This window comes from Pleurodeles waltl, chromosome 2_1 (genome assembly GCF_031143425.1).
Source record: "Pleurodeles waltl isolate 20211129_DDA chromosome 2_1, aPleWal1.hap1.20221129, whole genome shotgun sequence".
Classification (NCBI taxonomy): Eukaryota; Metazoa; Chordata; class Amphibia; order Caudata; family Salamandridae; genus Pleurodeles; species Pleurodeles waltl.
Genome location: NC_090438.1, coordinates 20,840,513 through 20,858,499, shown reverse-complemented (window position 1 = coordinate 20,858,499; position 17,987 = coordinate 20,840,513). Strand labels below are relative to the sequence as shown.

Below are 17,987 nucleotides of genomic sequence, written 5' to 3'. Positions count from 1 at the left end.
AAATCCCACCTTTCCCCCCTGAAGTCTATTCTCCATTCAGCAGCTCGTTTCATATATGGGGCCAAAAGAAGCGACCACATCACACCCATTTTATCCACCCTCCGTTGGCTTCCCATAGAGGCAAGATCTATCTACAAAACTGCATGTATCACCCACAAAGCCTTGCACTCCTCCTCCCCTCGCTACCTGGTGAATAAACTGAAACTCTCTGGGGGCTCCAGACCATCACGTAATGCAGAAAAGTTACTGCTTGAACCTCCCATTTTCAAGAAGGAAAGATTGATGGCCCAATCCTTTTCAGGCAACGCGGTGAGAATCTGGAACTCACTTCCGCCTCAGCTTCGGACCACCACCTCTTCCCAGGCCTTCAAAACTGACCTCAAAGCTCTCCTCCTTCAAAGACTGTGAGAAGGTAGCCTCTTTCTAGCCTTGTTACCCCCACTTTTGGCCTGTTTGTGAGTGTATGTCAGGGTGTTTGTCACTGTTTTCACTGTCTCACTGGGATCCTGATAGCCAGGCCTCAGTGCTCATAGTGAAAACACTATGTTTTCAGTATGTTTGTTATGTGTCACTGGGATCCTGCTGGTCAGGACCCCAGTGCTCATAGGTTTGTGGCCTATATGTATGTGTCACTGGGACCCTGTCACACAGGGCCCCAGTGCTCATAGGTGTGCATGTATATGTTCCCTGTGTGGTGCCTAACTGTCTCACTGAGGCTCTGCTAACCAGAACCTCAGTGGTTATGCTCTCTCATTACTTTCAAATTGTCACTGACAGGCTAGTGACCATTTTTACCAATTTACATTGGCTTACTGGAACACCCTTATAATTCCCTAGTATATGGTACTGAGGTACCCAGGGTATTGGGGTTCCAGGAGATCCCTATGGGCTGCAGCATTTCTTTTGCCACCCATAGGGAGCTCTGACAATTCTTACACAGGCCTGCCACTGCAGCCTGAGTGAAATAACGTCCACGTTATTTCACAGCCATTTTACACTGCACTTAAGTAACTTATAAGTCACCTATATGTCTAACCTTTACCTGGTAAAGGTTAGGTGCAAAGTTACTTAGTGTGAGGGCACCCTGGCACTAGCCAAGGTGCCCCCACATTGTTCAGAGCCAATTCACTGAACTTTGTGAGTGCGGGGACACCATTACACGCGTGCACTACATATAGGTCACTACCTATATGTAGCTTCACCATGGCAACTCCGAATATGGCCATGTAACATGTCTATGATCATGGAATTGCCCCCTCTATGCCATCCTGGCATTTTTGGTACAATTCCATGATCCCAGTGGTCTGTAGCACAGACCCTGGTACTGCCAGACTGCCCTTCCTGGGGTTTCACTGCAGCTGCTGCTGCTGCCAACCCCTCAGACAGGCAGCTGCCCTCCTGGGGTCCAGCCAGGCCTGGCCCAGGATGGCAGAACAAAGAACTTCCTCTGAGAGAGGGTGTGACACCCTCTCCCTTTGGAAAATGGTGTGAAGGCAGGGGAGGAGTAGCCTCCCCCAGCCTCTGGAAATGCTTTGTTGGGCACAGAGGTGCCCAATTCTGCATAAGCCAGTCTACACCGGTTCAGGGACCCCTTAGCCCCTGCTCTGGCGCGAAACTGGACAAAGGAAAGGGGAGTGACCACTCCCCTGACCTGCACCTCCCCTGGGAGGTGTCCAGAGCTCCTCCAGTGTGCTCCAGACCTCTGCCATCTTGGAAACAGAGGTGCTGCTGGCACACTGGACTGCTCTGAGTGGCCAGTGCCACCAGGTGACGTCAGAGACTCCTTGTGATAGGCTCCTTCAGGTGTTAGTATCCTTTCCTCTCTCCTAGGTAGCCAAACCCTCTTTTCTGGCTATTTAGGGTCTCTGTCTCTGGGGAAACTTGAGATAACGAATGCATGAGCTCAGCCGAGTTCCTCTGCATCTCCCTCTTCACCTTCTGATAAGGAATCGACCGCTGACCGCGCTGGAAGCCTGCAAACCTGCAACATAGTAGCAAAGACGACTACTGCAACTCTGTAACGCTGATCCTGCCGCCTTCTCGACTGTTTTCCTGCTTGTGCATGCTGTGGGGGTAGTCTGCCTCCTCTCTGCACCAGAAGCTCCGAAGAAATCTCCCGTGGGTCGACGGAATCTTCCCCCTGCAACCGCAGGCACCAAAAAGCTGCATCTCCGGTCCCTTGGGTCTCCTCTCAGCACGACGAGCGAGGTCCCTCGAATCCAGCGACACCGTCCAAGTGACCCCCACAGTCCAGTGACTCTTCAGCCCAAGTTTGGTGGAGGTAAGTCCTTGCCTCACCTCGCTGGGCTGCATTGCTGGGAACCGCGACTTTGCAAGCTTCTCCGGCCCCTGTGCACTTCCGGCGGAAATCCTGTGTGCACAGCCAAGCCTGGGTCCACGGCACTCTAACCTGCATTGCACGACTTTCTAAGTTGGTCTCCGGCGACGTGGGACTCCTTTGTGCAACTTCGGCGAGCACCGTTTCACGCATCCTCGTAGTGCCTGTTTCTGGCACTTCTCCGGGTGCAACCTGCTTCAGTGAGGGCTCTTTGTCTTGCTCGACGTCCCCTCTCTCTGCAGGTCCAATTTGCGACCTTCTGGTCCCTCCTGGGCCCCAGCAGCGTCCAAAAACGCCAAACGCACGATTTGCGTGTAGCAAGGCTTGTTGGCGTCCATCCGGCGGGAAAACACTTCTGCACGACTCTCCAAGGCGTGGGGGATCCATCCTCCAAAGGGGAAGTCTCTAGCCCTTGTCGTTCCTGCAGTATTCACAGTTCTTCAGCCTAGTAAGAGCTTCTTTGCACCAACCGCTGGCATTTCTTGGGCATCTGCCCATCTCCGAGCTGCTTGTGACTTTTGGACTTGGTCCCCTTGTTCCACAGGTACCTTCAGACAGGAATCCATCGTTGTTGCATTGCTGATTTGTGTTTTCCTTGCATTCTCCCTCTAACACGACTATTTTGTCCTTAGGGGAACTTTGGTGCACTTTGCACTCACTTTTCAGGGTCTTGGGGAGGGTTATTTTTCTAACTCTCACTATTTTCTAATAGTCCCAGCGACCCTCTACAAGGTCACATAGGTTTGGGGTCCATTCGTGGTTCACATTCCACTTTTGGAGTATATGGTTTGTGTTGCCCCTATCCCTATGTTTCCCCATTGCATCCTATTGTAATTATACATTGTTTGCACTGTTTTCTAAGACTATACTGCATATTTTTGCTATTGTGTATATATATCTTGTGTATATTTCCTATCCTCTTACTGAGGGTACACTCTAAGATACTTTGGCATATTGTCATAAAAATAAAGTACCTTTATTTTTAGTATAACTGTGTATTGTGTTTTCTTATGATATTGTGCATATGACACTAGGTGGTACTGTAGTAGCTTCACACGTCTCCTAGTTCAGCCTGAGCTGCTTTGCTAAGCTACCATTATCTATCAGCCTAAGCTGCTAGACACCCTATACACTAATAAGGGATAACTGGGCCTGGTGCAAGGTGCAAGTACCCCTTGGTACTCACTACAAGCCAGTCCAGCCTCCTACATTGGTTGTGCAGTGGTGGGATAAGTGCTTGAGACTACTTACCACTCTTGTCATTGTACTTTTCATAAGAGAAAAATATACAAAACAAGGTCAGTGTATATACACATAGACAAAAAGTTTTGCATTTCCTCTTTTCACTCTTTTCTAAGTGCTGAAAAGTACTTCTAAACTTTCAAAAAGTTCTTAAAAGTTTAAAAAGTTTTTTTCTGTCTTTCCAAAAAGTTCTGAAAACTTTTTTTTCTCTTTGTCTATCACTTTAACTCTCTCTAAAAATGTCTGGCACAGGCCAAAAAGTTGAACTGTCCAAACTTGCATATGATCACCTTAGCTGGAAAGGAGCAAGGAGTCTCTGCATAGAGAGAGGTTTGAGTGTAGGGAAGAATCCTTCCTTAGAACTGTTAATTAATATGCTTAGAGTACAGGATAAGGCCATAAGTGCCCAATCTGTGGAAAAAGTAGCTAATGGTTCTCAATCTGATCCAGGGACTCCCCCAGGAAAAGGTTCAGGAAAGAAACTTCTTAGCCTGCCCATTACTAGACAGTCTAGCATAGTTGGTACAGAGGTTGAATCACATCATACTGATGATGTGCTCTCACATTATACTGGTAGCCAAGCTGTTAGGGTGCCCTCTGTAAGGGACAGGTCTCCTTCTGTTCATTCCCATCATACCTCTGTATCTAGAAATGTCCCTCCCACCCACCCTGATGACAGATTGTTAGAAAGGGAGCTCAATAGATTGAGAGTGGAGCAAACCAGACTGAAGCTCAAGAAGCAACAGCTGGATTTGGATAGACAGTCTTTAGAAATAGAGAGGGAAAGACAGAAAATGGGTTTAGATACCCATGGTGGCAGCAGCAGTATTCCCCATAGTCATCCTGCAAAAGAGCATGATTCCAGGAATCTGCATAAGATAGTTCCCCCTTACAAGGAGGGGGATGACATTAACAAGTGGTTTGCTGCACTTGAGAGGGCCTGTGCTGTACAGGATGTCCCTCAAAAGCAGTGGGCTGCTATCCTATGGCTATCATTTACTGGAAAAGGTAGGGATAGGCTCCTTACTGTAAAAGAAAATGATGCTAACAATTTCCAAGTTCTTAAGAATGCACTCCTGGATGGTTATGGCTTAACCACTGAACAGTACAGGATCAAGTTCAGAGATACCAAAAAGGAGTCTTCACAATACTGGGTTGATTTCATTGACCAGGCAGTGAAGGCCTTGGAGGGGTGGTTACATGGCAGTAAAGTTACTGATTATGACAGCCTGTATAACTTGATCCTGAGAGAGCATATTCTTAATAATTGTGTGTCTGATTTGTTGCACCAGTACTTGGTGGACTCTGATCTGACCTCTCCCCAAGAATTGGGAAAGAAGGCAGACAAATGGGTCAGAACAAGAGTGAACAGAAAAGTTCATACAGGGGGTGACAAAGATGGCAATAAGAAGAAAGATGGTGAAAAATCTCAAGATAAGCATGGGGATAAGGGTAAAACCAAAGATCCCACTTCAAATCTTAAACACTCTTCAGAGGGTGGGGATAAAACAAAGTCTTCCTCTTCTTCCCAACCTGCACACATTAAAAAGCCTTGGTGCTTTGTGTGTAAAAACAGAGGCCATAGGCCAGGGGATAAGTCCTGTCCAGGTAAACCCCCTGAGCCTACCACCACTAATACATCAAGCTCTAGTGCCCCTAGCAGTAGTGGTACTAGTGGTGGGACTGCTGGCAACAGTCAAGCAAAGGGTGTAGTTGGGTTCACTTATGGGTCCATAGTGGAAACTGATGTAATCAGTCCCAAGACAGTTTCTGTCACACCTAGTGGCACTGGCCTTGCCACACTGGCTGCTTGTCCCCTTACAATGGATAAGTACAGGCAGACAGTTGCAATAAATGGTGTTGAGGCCTTGGCCTACAGGGACACAGGTGCCAGTTTCACTTTGGTGACTGAAAACCTAGTGCCTCCTGAACAACACATCATTGGACAACAGTATAAGATTATTGATGTCCATAACTCCACTAAGTTTCTTCCCTTAGCTATAATTCAGTTTAGTTGGGGTGGAGTTACTGGCCCTAAGCAGGTGGTGGTATCACCTAGCTTACCTGTAGACTGTCTCTTAGGTAATGACCTAGAGGCCTCAGGTTGGGCTGATGTAGAGTTTTATGCCCATGCAGCCATGCTGGGCATCCCTGAGGAATTGTTCCCTCTCATTTCAAGTGAAATGAAAAAGCAAAGGAGAGAAGGCCTGAAAACTCAGGATCCCTCTCCATCAACAGGTAAAAAGGGTATCACAGTATCCCCTAACCACCCTACCATTCAGGATACTATTCCTGTGGTGGGAGAAACCTCTCCTGGGGTGGCACCTGTTCCAAGGGAATCATCAGCTGGCAAAGCTGGACTCCCTGAGGTGGAAGTACCTCTCTGTGGGATAACTAACATTGGTGAGAAAAACAGCACCATTTTAGTTAACATGGAGCATCCCTCCAACCCTCCCAGAGAAACTTTAGTGCAGAAACCCTGCACTACCTCACAACACTTAGGACAGCATCCCTGCCCTAGTGTGGAGCTCATAGGACAGCATCCCTGCCCTGCTCCAACTCAAGAGAAACAGCATCCCTGTTCTCTCTTCCAGCCAGATGGACAAAGTTTTTGCCCAGCTATGGCTTTTCTGAGACAGCATCCGTGTCTGGCATTTCCATCACTACAAATAGGTTCAGTGGACAATTCCCACTGCTCTAAACTAAAACTTACTGATAGAAACTCTGAAAATACATCTTCACATTGTTGCTTAGCTAAAAAACTTCAAACAGGGTGGTTTACATCCCCACAGGGAAGTAACCATATAGTGGATGATAAAGGGAGTAACCAGTCTATGGCAGAGCTACTCTCTACTTATCACCACTTAGACAATAAAGTCTCAACTGGCCAAGGTTAGCCTTATTGTCCTTCGTTTGGGGGGGGGTTGTGTGAGAAGGTAGCCTCTTTCTAGCCTTGTTACCCCCACTTTTGGCCTGTTTGTGAGTGTATGTCAGGGTGTTTGTCACTGTTTTCACTGTCTCACTGGGATCCTGATAGCCAGGCCTCAGTGCTCATAGTGAAAACACTATGTTTTCAGTATGTTTGTTATGTGTCACTGGGATCCTGCTGGTCAGGACCCCAGTGCTCATAGGTTTGTGGCCTATATGTATGTGTCACTGGGACCCTGTCACACAGGGCCCCAGTGCTCATAGGTGTGCATGTATATGTTCCCTGTGTGGTGCCTAACTGTCTCACTGAGGCTCTGCTAACCAGAACCTCAATGGTTATGCTCTCTCATTACTTTCAAATTGTCACTGACAGGCTAGTGACCATTTTTACCAATTTACATTGGCTTACTGGAACACCCTTATAATTCCCTAGTATATGGTACTGAGGTACCCAGGGTATTGGGGTTCCAGGAGATCCCTATGGGCTGCAGCATTTCTTTTGCCACCCATAGGGAGCTCTGACAATTCTTACACAGGCCTGCCACTGCAGCCTGAGTGAAATAACGTCCACGTTATTTCACAGCCATTTTACACTGCACTTAAGTAACTTATAAGTCACCTATATGTCTAACCTTTACCTGGTAAAGGTTAGGTGCAAAGTTACTTAGTGTGAGGGCACCCTGGCACTAGCCAAGGTGCCCCCACATTGTTCAGAGCCAATTCACTGAACTTTGTGAGTGCGGGGACACCATTACACGCGTGCACTACATATAGGTCACTACCTATATGTAGCTTCACCATGGTAACTCCGAATATGGCCATGTAACATGTCTATGATCATGGAATTGCCCCCTCTATGCCATCCTGGCATTTTTGGTACAATTCCATGATCCCAGTGGTCTGTAGCACAGACCCTGGTACTGCCAGACTGCCCTTCCTGGGGTTTCACTGCAGCTGCTGCTGCTGCCAACCCCTCAGACAGGCAGCTGCCCTCCTGGGGTCCAGCCAGGCCTGGCCCAGGATGGCAGAACAAAGAACTTCCTCTGAGAGAGGGTGTGACACCCTCTCCCTTTGGAAAATGGTGTGAAGGCAGGGGAGGAGTAGCCTCCCCCAGCCTCTGGAAATGCTTTGTTGGGCACAGAGGTGCCCAATTCTGCATAAGCCAGTCTACACCGGTTCAGGGACCCCTTAGCCCCTGCTCTGGCGCGAAACTGGACAAAGGAAAGGGGAGTGACCACTCCCCTGACCTGCACCTCCCCTGGGAGGTGTCCAGAGCTCCTCCAGTGTGCTCCAGACCTCTGCCATCTTGGAAACAGAGGTGCTGCTGGCACACTGGACTGCTCTGAGTGGCCAGTGCCACCAGGTGACGTCAGAGACTCCTTGTGATAGGCTCCTTCAGGTGTTAGTATCCTTTCCTCTCTCCTAGGTAGCCAAACCCTCTTTTCTGGCTATTTAGGGTCTCTGTCTCTGGGGAAACTTGAGATAACGAATGCATGAGCTCAGCCGAGTTCCTCTGCATCTCCCTCTTCACCTTCTGATAAGGAATCGACCGCTGACCGCGCTGGAAGCCTGCAAACCTGCAACATAGTAGCAAAGACGACTACTGCAACTCTGTAACGCTGATCCTGCCGCCTTCTCGACTGTTTTCCTGCTTGTGCATGCTGTGGGGGTAGTCTGCCTCCTCTCTGCACCAGAAGCTCCGAAGAAATCTCCCGTGGGTCGACGGAATCTTCCCCCTGCAACCGCAGGCACCAAAAAGCTGCATCTCCGGTCCCTTGGGTCTCCTCTCAGCACGACGAGCGAGGTCCCTCGAATCCAGCGACACCGTCCAAGTGACCCCCACAGTCCAGTGACTCTTCAGCCCAAGTTTGGTGGAGGTAAGTCCTTGCCTCACCTCGCTGGGCTGCATTGCTGGGAACCGCGACTTTGCAAGCTTCTCCGGCCCCTGTGCACTTCCGGCGGAAATCCTGTGTGCACAGCCAAGCCTGGGTCCACGGCACTCTAACCTGCATTGCACGACTTTCTAAGTTGGTCTCCGGCGACGTGGGACTCCTTTGTGCAACTTCGGCGAGCACCGTTTCACGCATCCTCGTAGTGCCTGTTTCTGGCACTTCTCCGGGTGCAACCTGCTTCAGTGAGGGCTCTTTGTCTTGCTCGACGTCCCCTCTCTCTGCAGGTCCAATTTGCGACCTTCTGGTCCCTCCTGGGCCCCAGCAGCGTCCAAAAACGCCAAACGCACGATTTGCGTGTAGCAAGGCTTGTTGGCGTCCATCCGGCGGGAAAACACTTCTGCACGACTCTCCAAGGCGTGGGGGATCCATCCTCCAAAGGGGAAGTCTCTAGCCCTTGTCGTTCCTGCAGTATTCACAGTTCTTCAGCCTAGTAAGAGCTTCTTTGCACCAACCGCTGGCATTTCTTGGGCATCTGCCCATCTCCGAGCTGCTTGTGACTTTTGGACTTGGTCCCCTTGTTCCACAGGTACCTTCAGACAGGAATCCATCGTTGTTGCATTGCTGATTTGTGTTTTCCTTGCATTCTCCCTCTAACACGACTATTTTGTCCTTAGGGGAACTTTGGTGCACTTTGCACTCACTTTTCAGGGTCTTGGGGAGGGTTATTTTTCTAACTCTCACTATTTTCTAATAGTCCCAGCGACCCTCTACAAGGTCACATAGGTTTGGGGTCCATTCGTGGTTCACATTCCACTTTTGGAGTATATGGTTTGTGTTGCCCCTATCCCTATGTTTCCCCATTGCATCCTATTGTAATTATACATTGTTTGCACTGTTTTCTAAGACTATACTGCATATTTTTGCTATTGTGTATATATATCTTGTGTATATTTCCTATCCTCTTACTGAGGGTACACTCTAAGATACTTTGGCATATTGTCATAAAAATAAAGTACCTTTATTTTTAGTATAACTGTGTATTGTGTTTTCTTATGATATTGTGCATATGACACTAGGTGGTACTGTAGTAGCTTCACACGTCTCCTAGTTCAGCCTGAGCTGCTTTGCTAAGCTACCATTATCTATCAGCCTAAGCTGCTAGACACCCTATACACTAATAAGGGATAACTGGGCCTGGTGCAAGGTGCAAGTACCCCTTGGTACTCACTACAAGCCAGTCCAGCCTCCTACAAAGACACTTCCAAATTTAATTCTAGTTCTCTGTTTCCTGAAGGAAGTCCTTCCATTATAGGAAATTCTGTTCTCCATGCCTATAGAAGTGCCTTCCCAGGGTGTTTTTGTGTTTTGAGTGTCTGCCATTTAGTGCAGTATTATACCTCCACCTGTATTTTGTACTCTTTTGTATCTTGCACACGGCACCTTTCCTTTTACCACGTATCATTTGCTACCTCTTATATCTTGTTTACTTTTGATACATGCACAACGGCCACCACTGCCTCATGTAACGGAACTATTGTTTGAGTGTTTTGAGTGTCTACATTTATTGCAATTTTTTTTTACCTTTACTCGTACTTTATGTGCTCTTGTAACCTGCACACGTCACTTTTTCCTTTCGTAACGTATCGTTTGCTACCTCGTGGACTTTTTTGGTCTTGATACTTGCACAATTTTCACTATTGCCTCATGTAATGTAACGTTTGTTTTTGTAACAGGCTCACTTGTAATTCTTCTCCTCTTGTATCTCTACTTTGCCTATTGTGAAGCGCTCTGACACCCTCGGGTATAGTCCGCGCTATATGTAGGAAAGTACCATCTTGCCTGGCATGTTACCCCCATTTTTCACTGTATATATGTTGTTTTAGTTGTATGTGTCACTGGGACCCTGGTAACCCAGGGCCCCAGTGCTCATAAGTGTGCCTGAATGTGTTACCTGGGTAGTGACTAACTGTCTCACTGAGGCTCTGCTAATCAGAACCTCAGTGGTTATGCTCTCTCATTTCTTTCCAAATTGTCACTGACAGGCTAGTGACCATTTTTACCAATTTACATTGGCTTACTGGAACACCCTTATAATTCCCTAGTAAATGGTACTGAGGTACCCAGGGTATTGGGGTTCCAGGAGATCCCTATGGGCTGCAGCATTTCTTTTGCCACCCATAGGGAGCTCTGACAATTCTTACACAGGCCTGCCACTACAGCCTGAGTGAAATAACGTCCACGTTATTTCACAGCCATTTTACACTGCACTTAAGTAACTTATAAGTCACCTATATGTCTAACCTTTACCTGGTAAAGGTTAGGTGCAAAGTTACTTAGTGTGAGGGCACCCTGGCACTAGCCAAGGTGCCCCCACATTGTTCAGAGCCAATTCACTGAACTTTGTGAGTGCGGGGACACCATTACACGCGTGCACTACATATAGGTCACTACCTATATATAGCTTCACCATGGTAACTCCGAATATGGCCATGTAACATGTCTATGATCATGGAATTGCCCCCTCTATGCCATCCTGGCATAGTTGGCACAATCCCATGATCCCAGTGGTCTGTAGCACAGACCCTGGTACTGCCAAACTGCCCTTCCTGGGGTTTCACTGCAGCTGCTGCTGCTGCCAACCCCTCAGACAGGCAGCTGCCCTCCTGGGGTCCAGCCAGGCCTGGCCCAGGATAGCAGAACAAAGAACTTCCTCTGAGAGAGGGTGTGACACCCTCTCCCTTTGGAAAATGGTGTGAAGGCAGGGGAGGAGTAGCCTCCCCCAGCCTCTGGAAATGCTTTGTTGGGCACAGAGGTGCCCAATTCTGCATAAGCCAGTCTACACCGGTTCAGGGACCCCTTAGCCCCTGCTCTGGCGCGAAACTGGACAAAGGAAAGGGGAGTGACCACTCCCCTGACCTGCACCTCCCCTGGGAGGTGTCCAGAGCTCCTCCAGTGTGCTCCAGACCTCTGCCATCTTGGAAACAGAGGTGCTGCTGGCCCACTGGACTGCTCTGAGTGGCCAGTGCCACCAGGTGACGTCAGAGACTCCTTGTGATAGGCTCCTTCAGGTGTTAGTAGCCTTTCCTCTCTCCTAGGTAGCCAAACCCTCTTTTCTGGCTATTTAGGGTCTCTGTCTCTGGGGAAACTTGAGATAACGAATGCATGAGCTCAGCCGAGTTCCTCTGCATCTCCCTCTTCACCTTCTGATAAGGAATCGACCGCTGACCGCGCTGGAAGCCTGCAAACCTGCAACATAGTAGCAAAGACGACTACTGCAACTCTGTAACGCTGATCCTGCCGCCTTCTCGACTGTTTTCCTGCTTGTGCATGCTGTGGGGGTAGTCTGCCTCCTCTCTGCACCAGAAGCTCCGAAGAAATCTCCCGTGGGTCGACGGAATCTTCCCCCTGCAACCGCAGGCACCAAAAAGCTGCATCTCCGGTCCCTTGGGTCTCCTCTCAGCACGACGAGCGAGGTCCCTCGAATCCAGCGACACCGTCCAAGTGACCCCCACAGTCCAGTGACTCTTCAGCCCAAGTTTGGTGGAGGTAAGTCCTTGCCTCACCTCGCTGGGCTGCATTGCTGGGAACCGCGACTTTGCAAGCTTCTCCGGCCCCTGTGCACTTCCGGCGGAAATCCTGTGTGCACAGCCAAGCCTGGGTCCACGGCACTCTAACCTGCATTGCACGACTTTCTAAGTTGGTCTCCGGCGACGTGGGACTCCTTTGTGCAACTTCGGCGAGCACCGTTTCACGCATCCTCGTAGTGCCTGTTTCTGGCACTTCTCCGGGTGCTACCTGCTTCAGTAAGGGCTCTTTGTCTTGCTCGACGTCCCCTCTCTCTGCAGGTCCAATTTGCCACCTCCTGGTCCCTCCTGGGCCCCAGCAGCGTCCAAAAACGCCAAACGCACGATTTGCGTGTAGCAAGGCTTGTTGGCGTCCATCCGGCGGGAAAACACTTCTGCACGACTCTCCAAGGCGTGGGGGATCCATCCTCCAAAGGGGAAGTCTCTAGCCCTTGTCGTTCCTGCAGTATTCACAGTTCTTCAGCCTAGTAAGAGCTTCTTTGCACCAACCGCTGGCATTTCTTGGGCATCTGCCCATCTCCGAGCTGCTTGTGACTTTTGGACTTGGTCCCCTTGTTCCACAGGTACCTTCAGACAGGAATCCATCGTTGTTGCATTGCTGATTTGTGTTTTCCTTGCATTCTCCCTCTAACACGACTATTTTGTCCTTAGGGGAACTTTAGTGCACTTTGCACTCACTTTTCAGGGTCTTGGGGAGGGTTATTTTTCTAACTCTCACTATTTTCTAATAGTCCCAGCGACCCTCTACGAGGTCACATAGGTTTGGGGTCCATTCGTGGTTCGCATTCCACTTCTGGAGTATATGGTTTGTGTTGCCCCTATCCCTATGTTTCCCCATTGCATCCTATTGTAACTATACATTGTTTGCACTGTTTTCTAAGACTATACTGCATATTTTTGCTATTGTGTATATATATCTTGTGTATATTTCCTATCCTCTCACTGAGGGTACACTCTAAGATACTTTGGCATATTGTCATAAAAATAAAGTACCTTTATTTTTAGTATAACTGTGTATTGTGTTTTCTTATGATATTGTGCATATGACACTAAGTGGTACTGTAGTAGCTTCACACGTCTCCTAGTTCAGCCTGAGCTGCTTTGCTAAGCTACCATTATCTATCAGCCTAAGCTGCTAGACACCCTATACACTAATAAGGGATAACTGGGCCTGGTGCAAGGTGCAAGTACCCCTTGGTACTCACTACAAGCCAGTCCAGCCTCCTACACTATATAAAAACGCATTAAATAAAATAAAATAAAATAAATGAAGCGCTGACAGGTGAATGCGTGCGGGGAAAGTGAAGGGAAAGAAATACAAGGAGGTACGTTCAGAAGGAGAGAGTGAAACGAGGGAAGATGAGCTGCGAAATATGAAAACTGGCGATTTCAGGAAGATGTGGGTAGAAAAGGGCAGTAAGTGTTTCACAGAAAGGGTGTGGAGGAGTCTGGGGTGCAGCGGAGAACAAGGGTGCTATCCACACAGAAGAAGTCTATGCTTTCCACACACCTCAGGAATTATTAATTGGCAGTCTCAAATTATCAGAATTGAAACATTTTGAATTCAACATTTTCACTACAATATCATTGCTCATCAATATCATCTTGTTAATGTGCCTGGTTCGTTTTAGGCGTGGATCCCTGATATGTGGCATGTCTTGGTGCAATAAAAGAAAGCTCCCGTAGAGGCAGCGTTTTAAGCCACACGCATAGTTACATTGGCGATGCCTTTTGGACAGAAATGTATAGTTATGCTACTTAGGCCACTCCCCTGTTAGAGATCCTCCCAACCCAACCTTTTCATCCCACCTAGAGCCCGGACCCTTCCACAGCACCTTTAAAAGTGCACCCGGGAGGCCACAGCCTGACTTCTGGATCCATCTCACTGCGAATTCTATAGTTTGTGTATCTTTCATTCAAGGGTGAACAATTATAACATCTTGATCCAATGGAGCCCATGCATGCACTATAATATGAATTATACTGATGGTAACAATAAAATAAACATACATTATATTTTTAAAAAGCATATTTGATAGTGCAGATTTCTCAGAACCCTACAAATTATAGCTCTCAGAGTGCCACTGACTAAATTAAAAACATGCACCTGAAAGCGCACACCCTGACTGCATCTGTCACCACACTGAGATCTCTTCCTAGGTGTAGCTTTCTGTTTAATCACCCACTAGGATTAGTTTCTAGAACATTTGAAACACATATTAACACCCATACAGATACATGCACATGTAAATACACACACAAACACACACACACACACACGCACACACACACACACACACACACGCACACGCACACGCACACACACACACACACACACACACATTTCAAATGGAACCTCCAGCTAGTCCTGGGTTTTAGCCAACACCACTGTGGCTTCTGGTACTTGTAGATTCTGGCATTAGAAATCCCTGTTTGCACAGATCTTTTGGATTAAAGACCAGGAATAGCAGAGGTCACATGTGACATGTTGCCCGTTGGCAGCTGGTCGCCTATCCATTCATGCTGCCCAGGCATCCCCCGTGCTCTGCTGCTGTGGTATTCCGCTTGTTGTGGCGATAGGTGCTTTCACAATTGCCACCAATGTTGCACCTCTGTGGTGAAGGCGGCTCTCACCGCTCCTTGCCCTCAGTGATGAATAGTTTTGCAGTGCTCCTTGTTTCCTGTATATGTTTTAAGATGGAGCCTTCTACAGGTATTACTCATAGTTTAGATGTTTAGTGTCAGAGGAGCTTGCTCTTCCACTCCCCATGCAGCAGGGAGGCTTACACTGCTGCTAATCGTGATGCAATTTGGGAGAGTTATTTTGAAAGCTGTGGTCCAAGCAGTTTGTTTTCTGTGTGACGAAAGCTTGCAATCCTGCTGCCTGTGTTGTCCCTGTTCTGTGTGTGAGGGAAGCCTGCACAGCTGCTGGATGTGCAGGGAGACTTACATTCAAGCCCTGTGTGCTATCCCTCTTCTGCGTGAATGAATCTTGGTGTGTGTATGTGTGTGTGCATGTATGTGTCTTTGTGTGGATGTGTATCTGTGCATGTGTGTGGGTGTGCGGCACCTGTTATGGGTTTGTAAGTGAATGTTACTCTGCTGCTGTCACACGACCTATTCCTGCCTCTACTCTACCCATTCTACAGACTCATACTCTGTCACTGATTTTGCTACTGAAATCTGTCCCAAATGGTGAAATGAATTTTAGGAGCAGAGGGTCATAAATAACCCAGTGAGGCGACAGGCTTTACAGAACTCAGGCTTTAGGGGCTGAAGGAGAGTTAGGGGTCAGCATGGTGACAGAAAGATGAATAAAGCAAGAGTGGAAAGAAGGAGAGTAAAGCAAAGGAGCAGCAAATGAAAAGAAACAATTCAGTGAGAGCAAAGTGGGAGAATTTGGGCACAACATTAGAGGGAGATGAAAGAAAGTGAAGGGACAAAATGAAAGGGGTGGGACTATACAGAATTAGAAAAATATTGGGTGACAGAAAGGAGAAGCAGTTTTTGTGGTAATAGCAAAAGAGATATAACACAGTGGAAAACTCAGCAAGAAATGGTAGGTGGAGAATTAACAAGAAAGGATAATGGAGGGGACAGGAAAAAGAGTTTAAACGAAGTAAGAGGTAGAGTTATTAAGTGTCAAGGAGAACTGAATGTCAAAGGGAGAGTGGAGCTATAAAATGAGAGAATGTGACGCATAACATTGAATTAAAACTGGGGGATGAAATGGAGAATGAGGGGTGGGGTGGGATTGACACTGATAGGCACAGAGGTTAGAGAATGAAAGCTTGAGCGTTGCAAAGTAAGCAGCAAATTAGAAGATACAGAGTGAACTAAAGAGAGATTGAGGTGCATAGAAACCCAGAAGAAATAGCCAGGTGCACAATGTCTACCACAGATGCAAGAGAACAAGAAGAGGAAATGTGAGGGAACATGGTAGAGGCATGAGATTGAATATGAAGTGGAAACTAGAACAAACTGATTTAATAGGTGGAAAGAGGTGGAGTTAAGACGGAAACCCGAAGAGAGAGAATATGGTGGGAAGGGAGGAAAACTGGAAGAGATAGTCATGAGAATCATAGCAGTAGAGACGACCAGCAGTGCAGGTGAGGGGGCTTAAATATGCTGGAGAGGGGTATATGTGATGGAATAATGAGGGAGTAGGTGGTATGCTTGAAGCAGAAATAGTGATAAAAGAATGAGAGCTAGTAATCAGAGGTAGGCTGGGATTAAATAAACTGAGACATATATAGGATAAAATACCAGTAACAACGTCCGATGGTGCATTGCAGATTGACTTTTAGATAGCACAAATGCTTGTGATCCTATGTCAGTATCCTGGGATCCCTCCATTTCAGCAGGAACCTCTACTTCTGGAACCCATAAACCCTCATTTTGTAAATGAATAACATCTGGAATATCTTTGACATGTCCTGATGATTCCATGTCTCCAGAACATGTTGCTCTCCCTAAAGCTAATTGTATTACTGAAAAATTATAGAAAACCCTGTCTTCTTGGGGGTATGTTGCAAGGGCAAGATAAAGAAAATGATGGGTGATTGGGTGATTGTAGTGGGGGCCCCCCTCACAGCACCTATCGGGGGCCCTAGGTTTTCATTACATTACTGAACACACCATACTGCTGCACTCATGCAAGTGCTGAGTCATGACTTGTTTCTGAATAACTGCCCAATATGTTTTACATGTACTTTCTTGTGTCCATTCCCAGCAACCAACCTGGAGAACGCCACTCGGGTGACAGAGGAACAACTCGAGCAGGCACTTCGTATCACCAAGAATAATATCCAGGAGATGGGGGAGGCTCTCAAGAGGGACAAGCAGAACTTGGCAGACAAAGAGCGTGATTACCAGGAGATGCTGAACATCGAGCTGAGTTTGGAGCTTCAGGTTGCCACCATATTGAAAAGGATGGAAGAGAGGAAGACCCAGTGAGTGGGTTTGCCAAAGGAAAGACCACCACAATGTCAAAGACACCATGAGGAAACGTTCAACATACGTGTGTAGGATCCATGACATTGTCCCTCAATTTCTATTCCTCTGTATTCCTCTTATGCAAACATATCCCTACATGTGTTGTGTAGCCATTGTAGCTATAGCTCCATGCACGCTATTTTAGCATACTAGGCCAAGCCGCTGTGCACTATAACCTAGATATATTTTATTCAGCTTCATTTTATTATTGTTACAATAGCCACTTTTACAGTCTTGTTTTATTTGAGGTCTTTCTAACTGTTTTTGCCTAGGCCAGCACTCTGTTCTCAAACAAGACATTCTTGATCACTCTGTGTTTCATTCAAGGCTGCAGCAAGATAGAATGCCGGTGAACGTGGTATAAGTTTAGTCTCCGACATTCGTAGAAAACACACATCCTTACCTAGGGACATTTTCTCATAACATCAACTGTTTTATTATAAAAACACTTCCCTGTCCCTTACACGTTAGGGGGAGATTCCAGCCAGAGAACCACGACTGTATGGCTGATTGCTGAATGCTTCACTACAGACGCTAATGCAGACCGCAGGCCTTTGCTCAGGTATGGGTTATGGAAGTCATCCCAGGGGAACCTGAAGGGCAGAATTAGAGCTTAACACGCTGTGCTCTATTATACCCTAGGTAGGATTTAGTCTATTGACTGCAGTGCCAACATGCTAGCGTTATTCTTATGCTTCACTCTCCTTGTCACAATTTTAATACTGTCATGTTGTGTCGTCCTGGTTATTGCAGCTCACTCTTTGCTATCTAAGGTGCAGTTGCTTCATTAAAAATCATTACTGAAACATATACTGCCTCTGTTTGTCATTGCATATCTGAGACCAATATAACGCCCACACAGTAGGTGACTACCAGTGGTTCGTCCTCGAACACCACAAGGAGGTTAAGTATGAGTCCTTCCTTCTTGAAAGGGAACAACGCTGGGTCTTCAAATGACGCACTCATCAACTATGTCTCAACGAAAACATCCCATGGGGAAAACTAATG

General features: G+C 47.3%; 1 protein-coding gene across 1 annotated transcript in view; it reads left to right on the top strand.

The window, feature by feature from the left end:
• The window catches only part of LOC138260432 (CD5 antigen-like), a 223,714-nt gene extending 205,927 nt beyond the window's left edge, over window positions 1-17,787 (top strand). Inside the window, exon 4 of the mRNA XM_069208914.1 lies at window positions 16,717-17,787. Coding sequence (XP_069065015.1) covers window positions 16,717-16,940 — 224 coding nt within the window. The 3' untranslated portion in view covers window positions 16,941-17,787. The remainder of the gene's footprint in view (window positions 1-16,716) is intronic.
• Window positions 17,788-17,987: the final 200 nt, after the last annotated feature.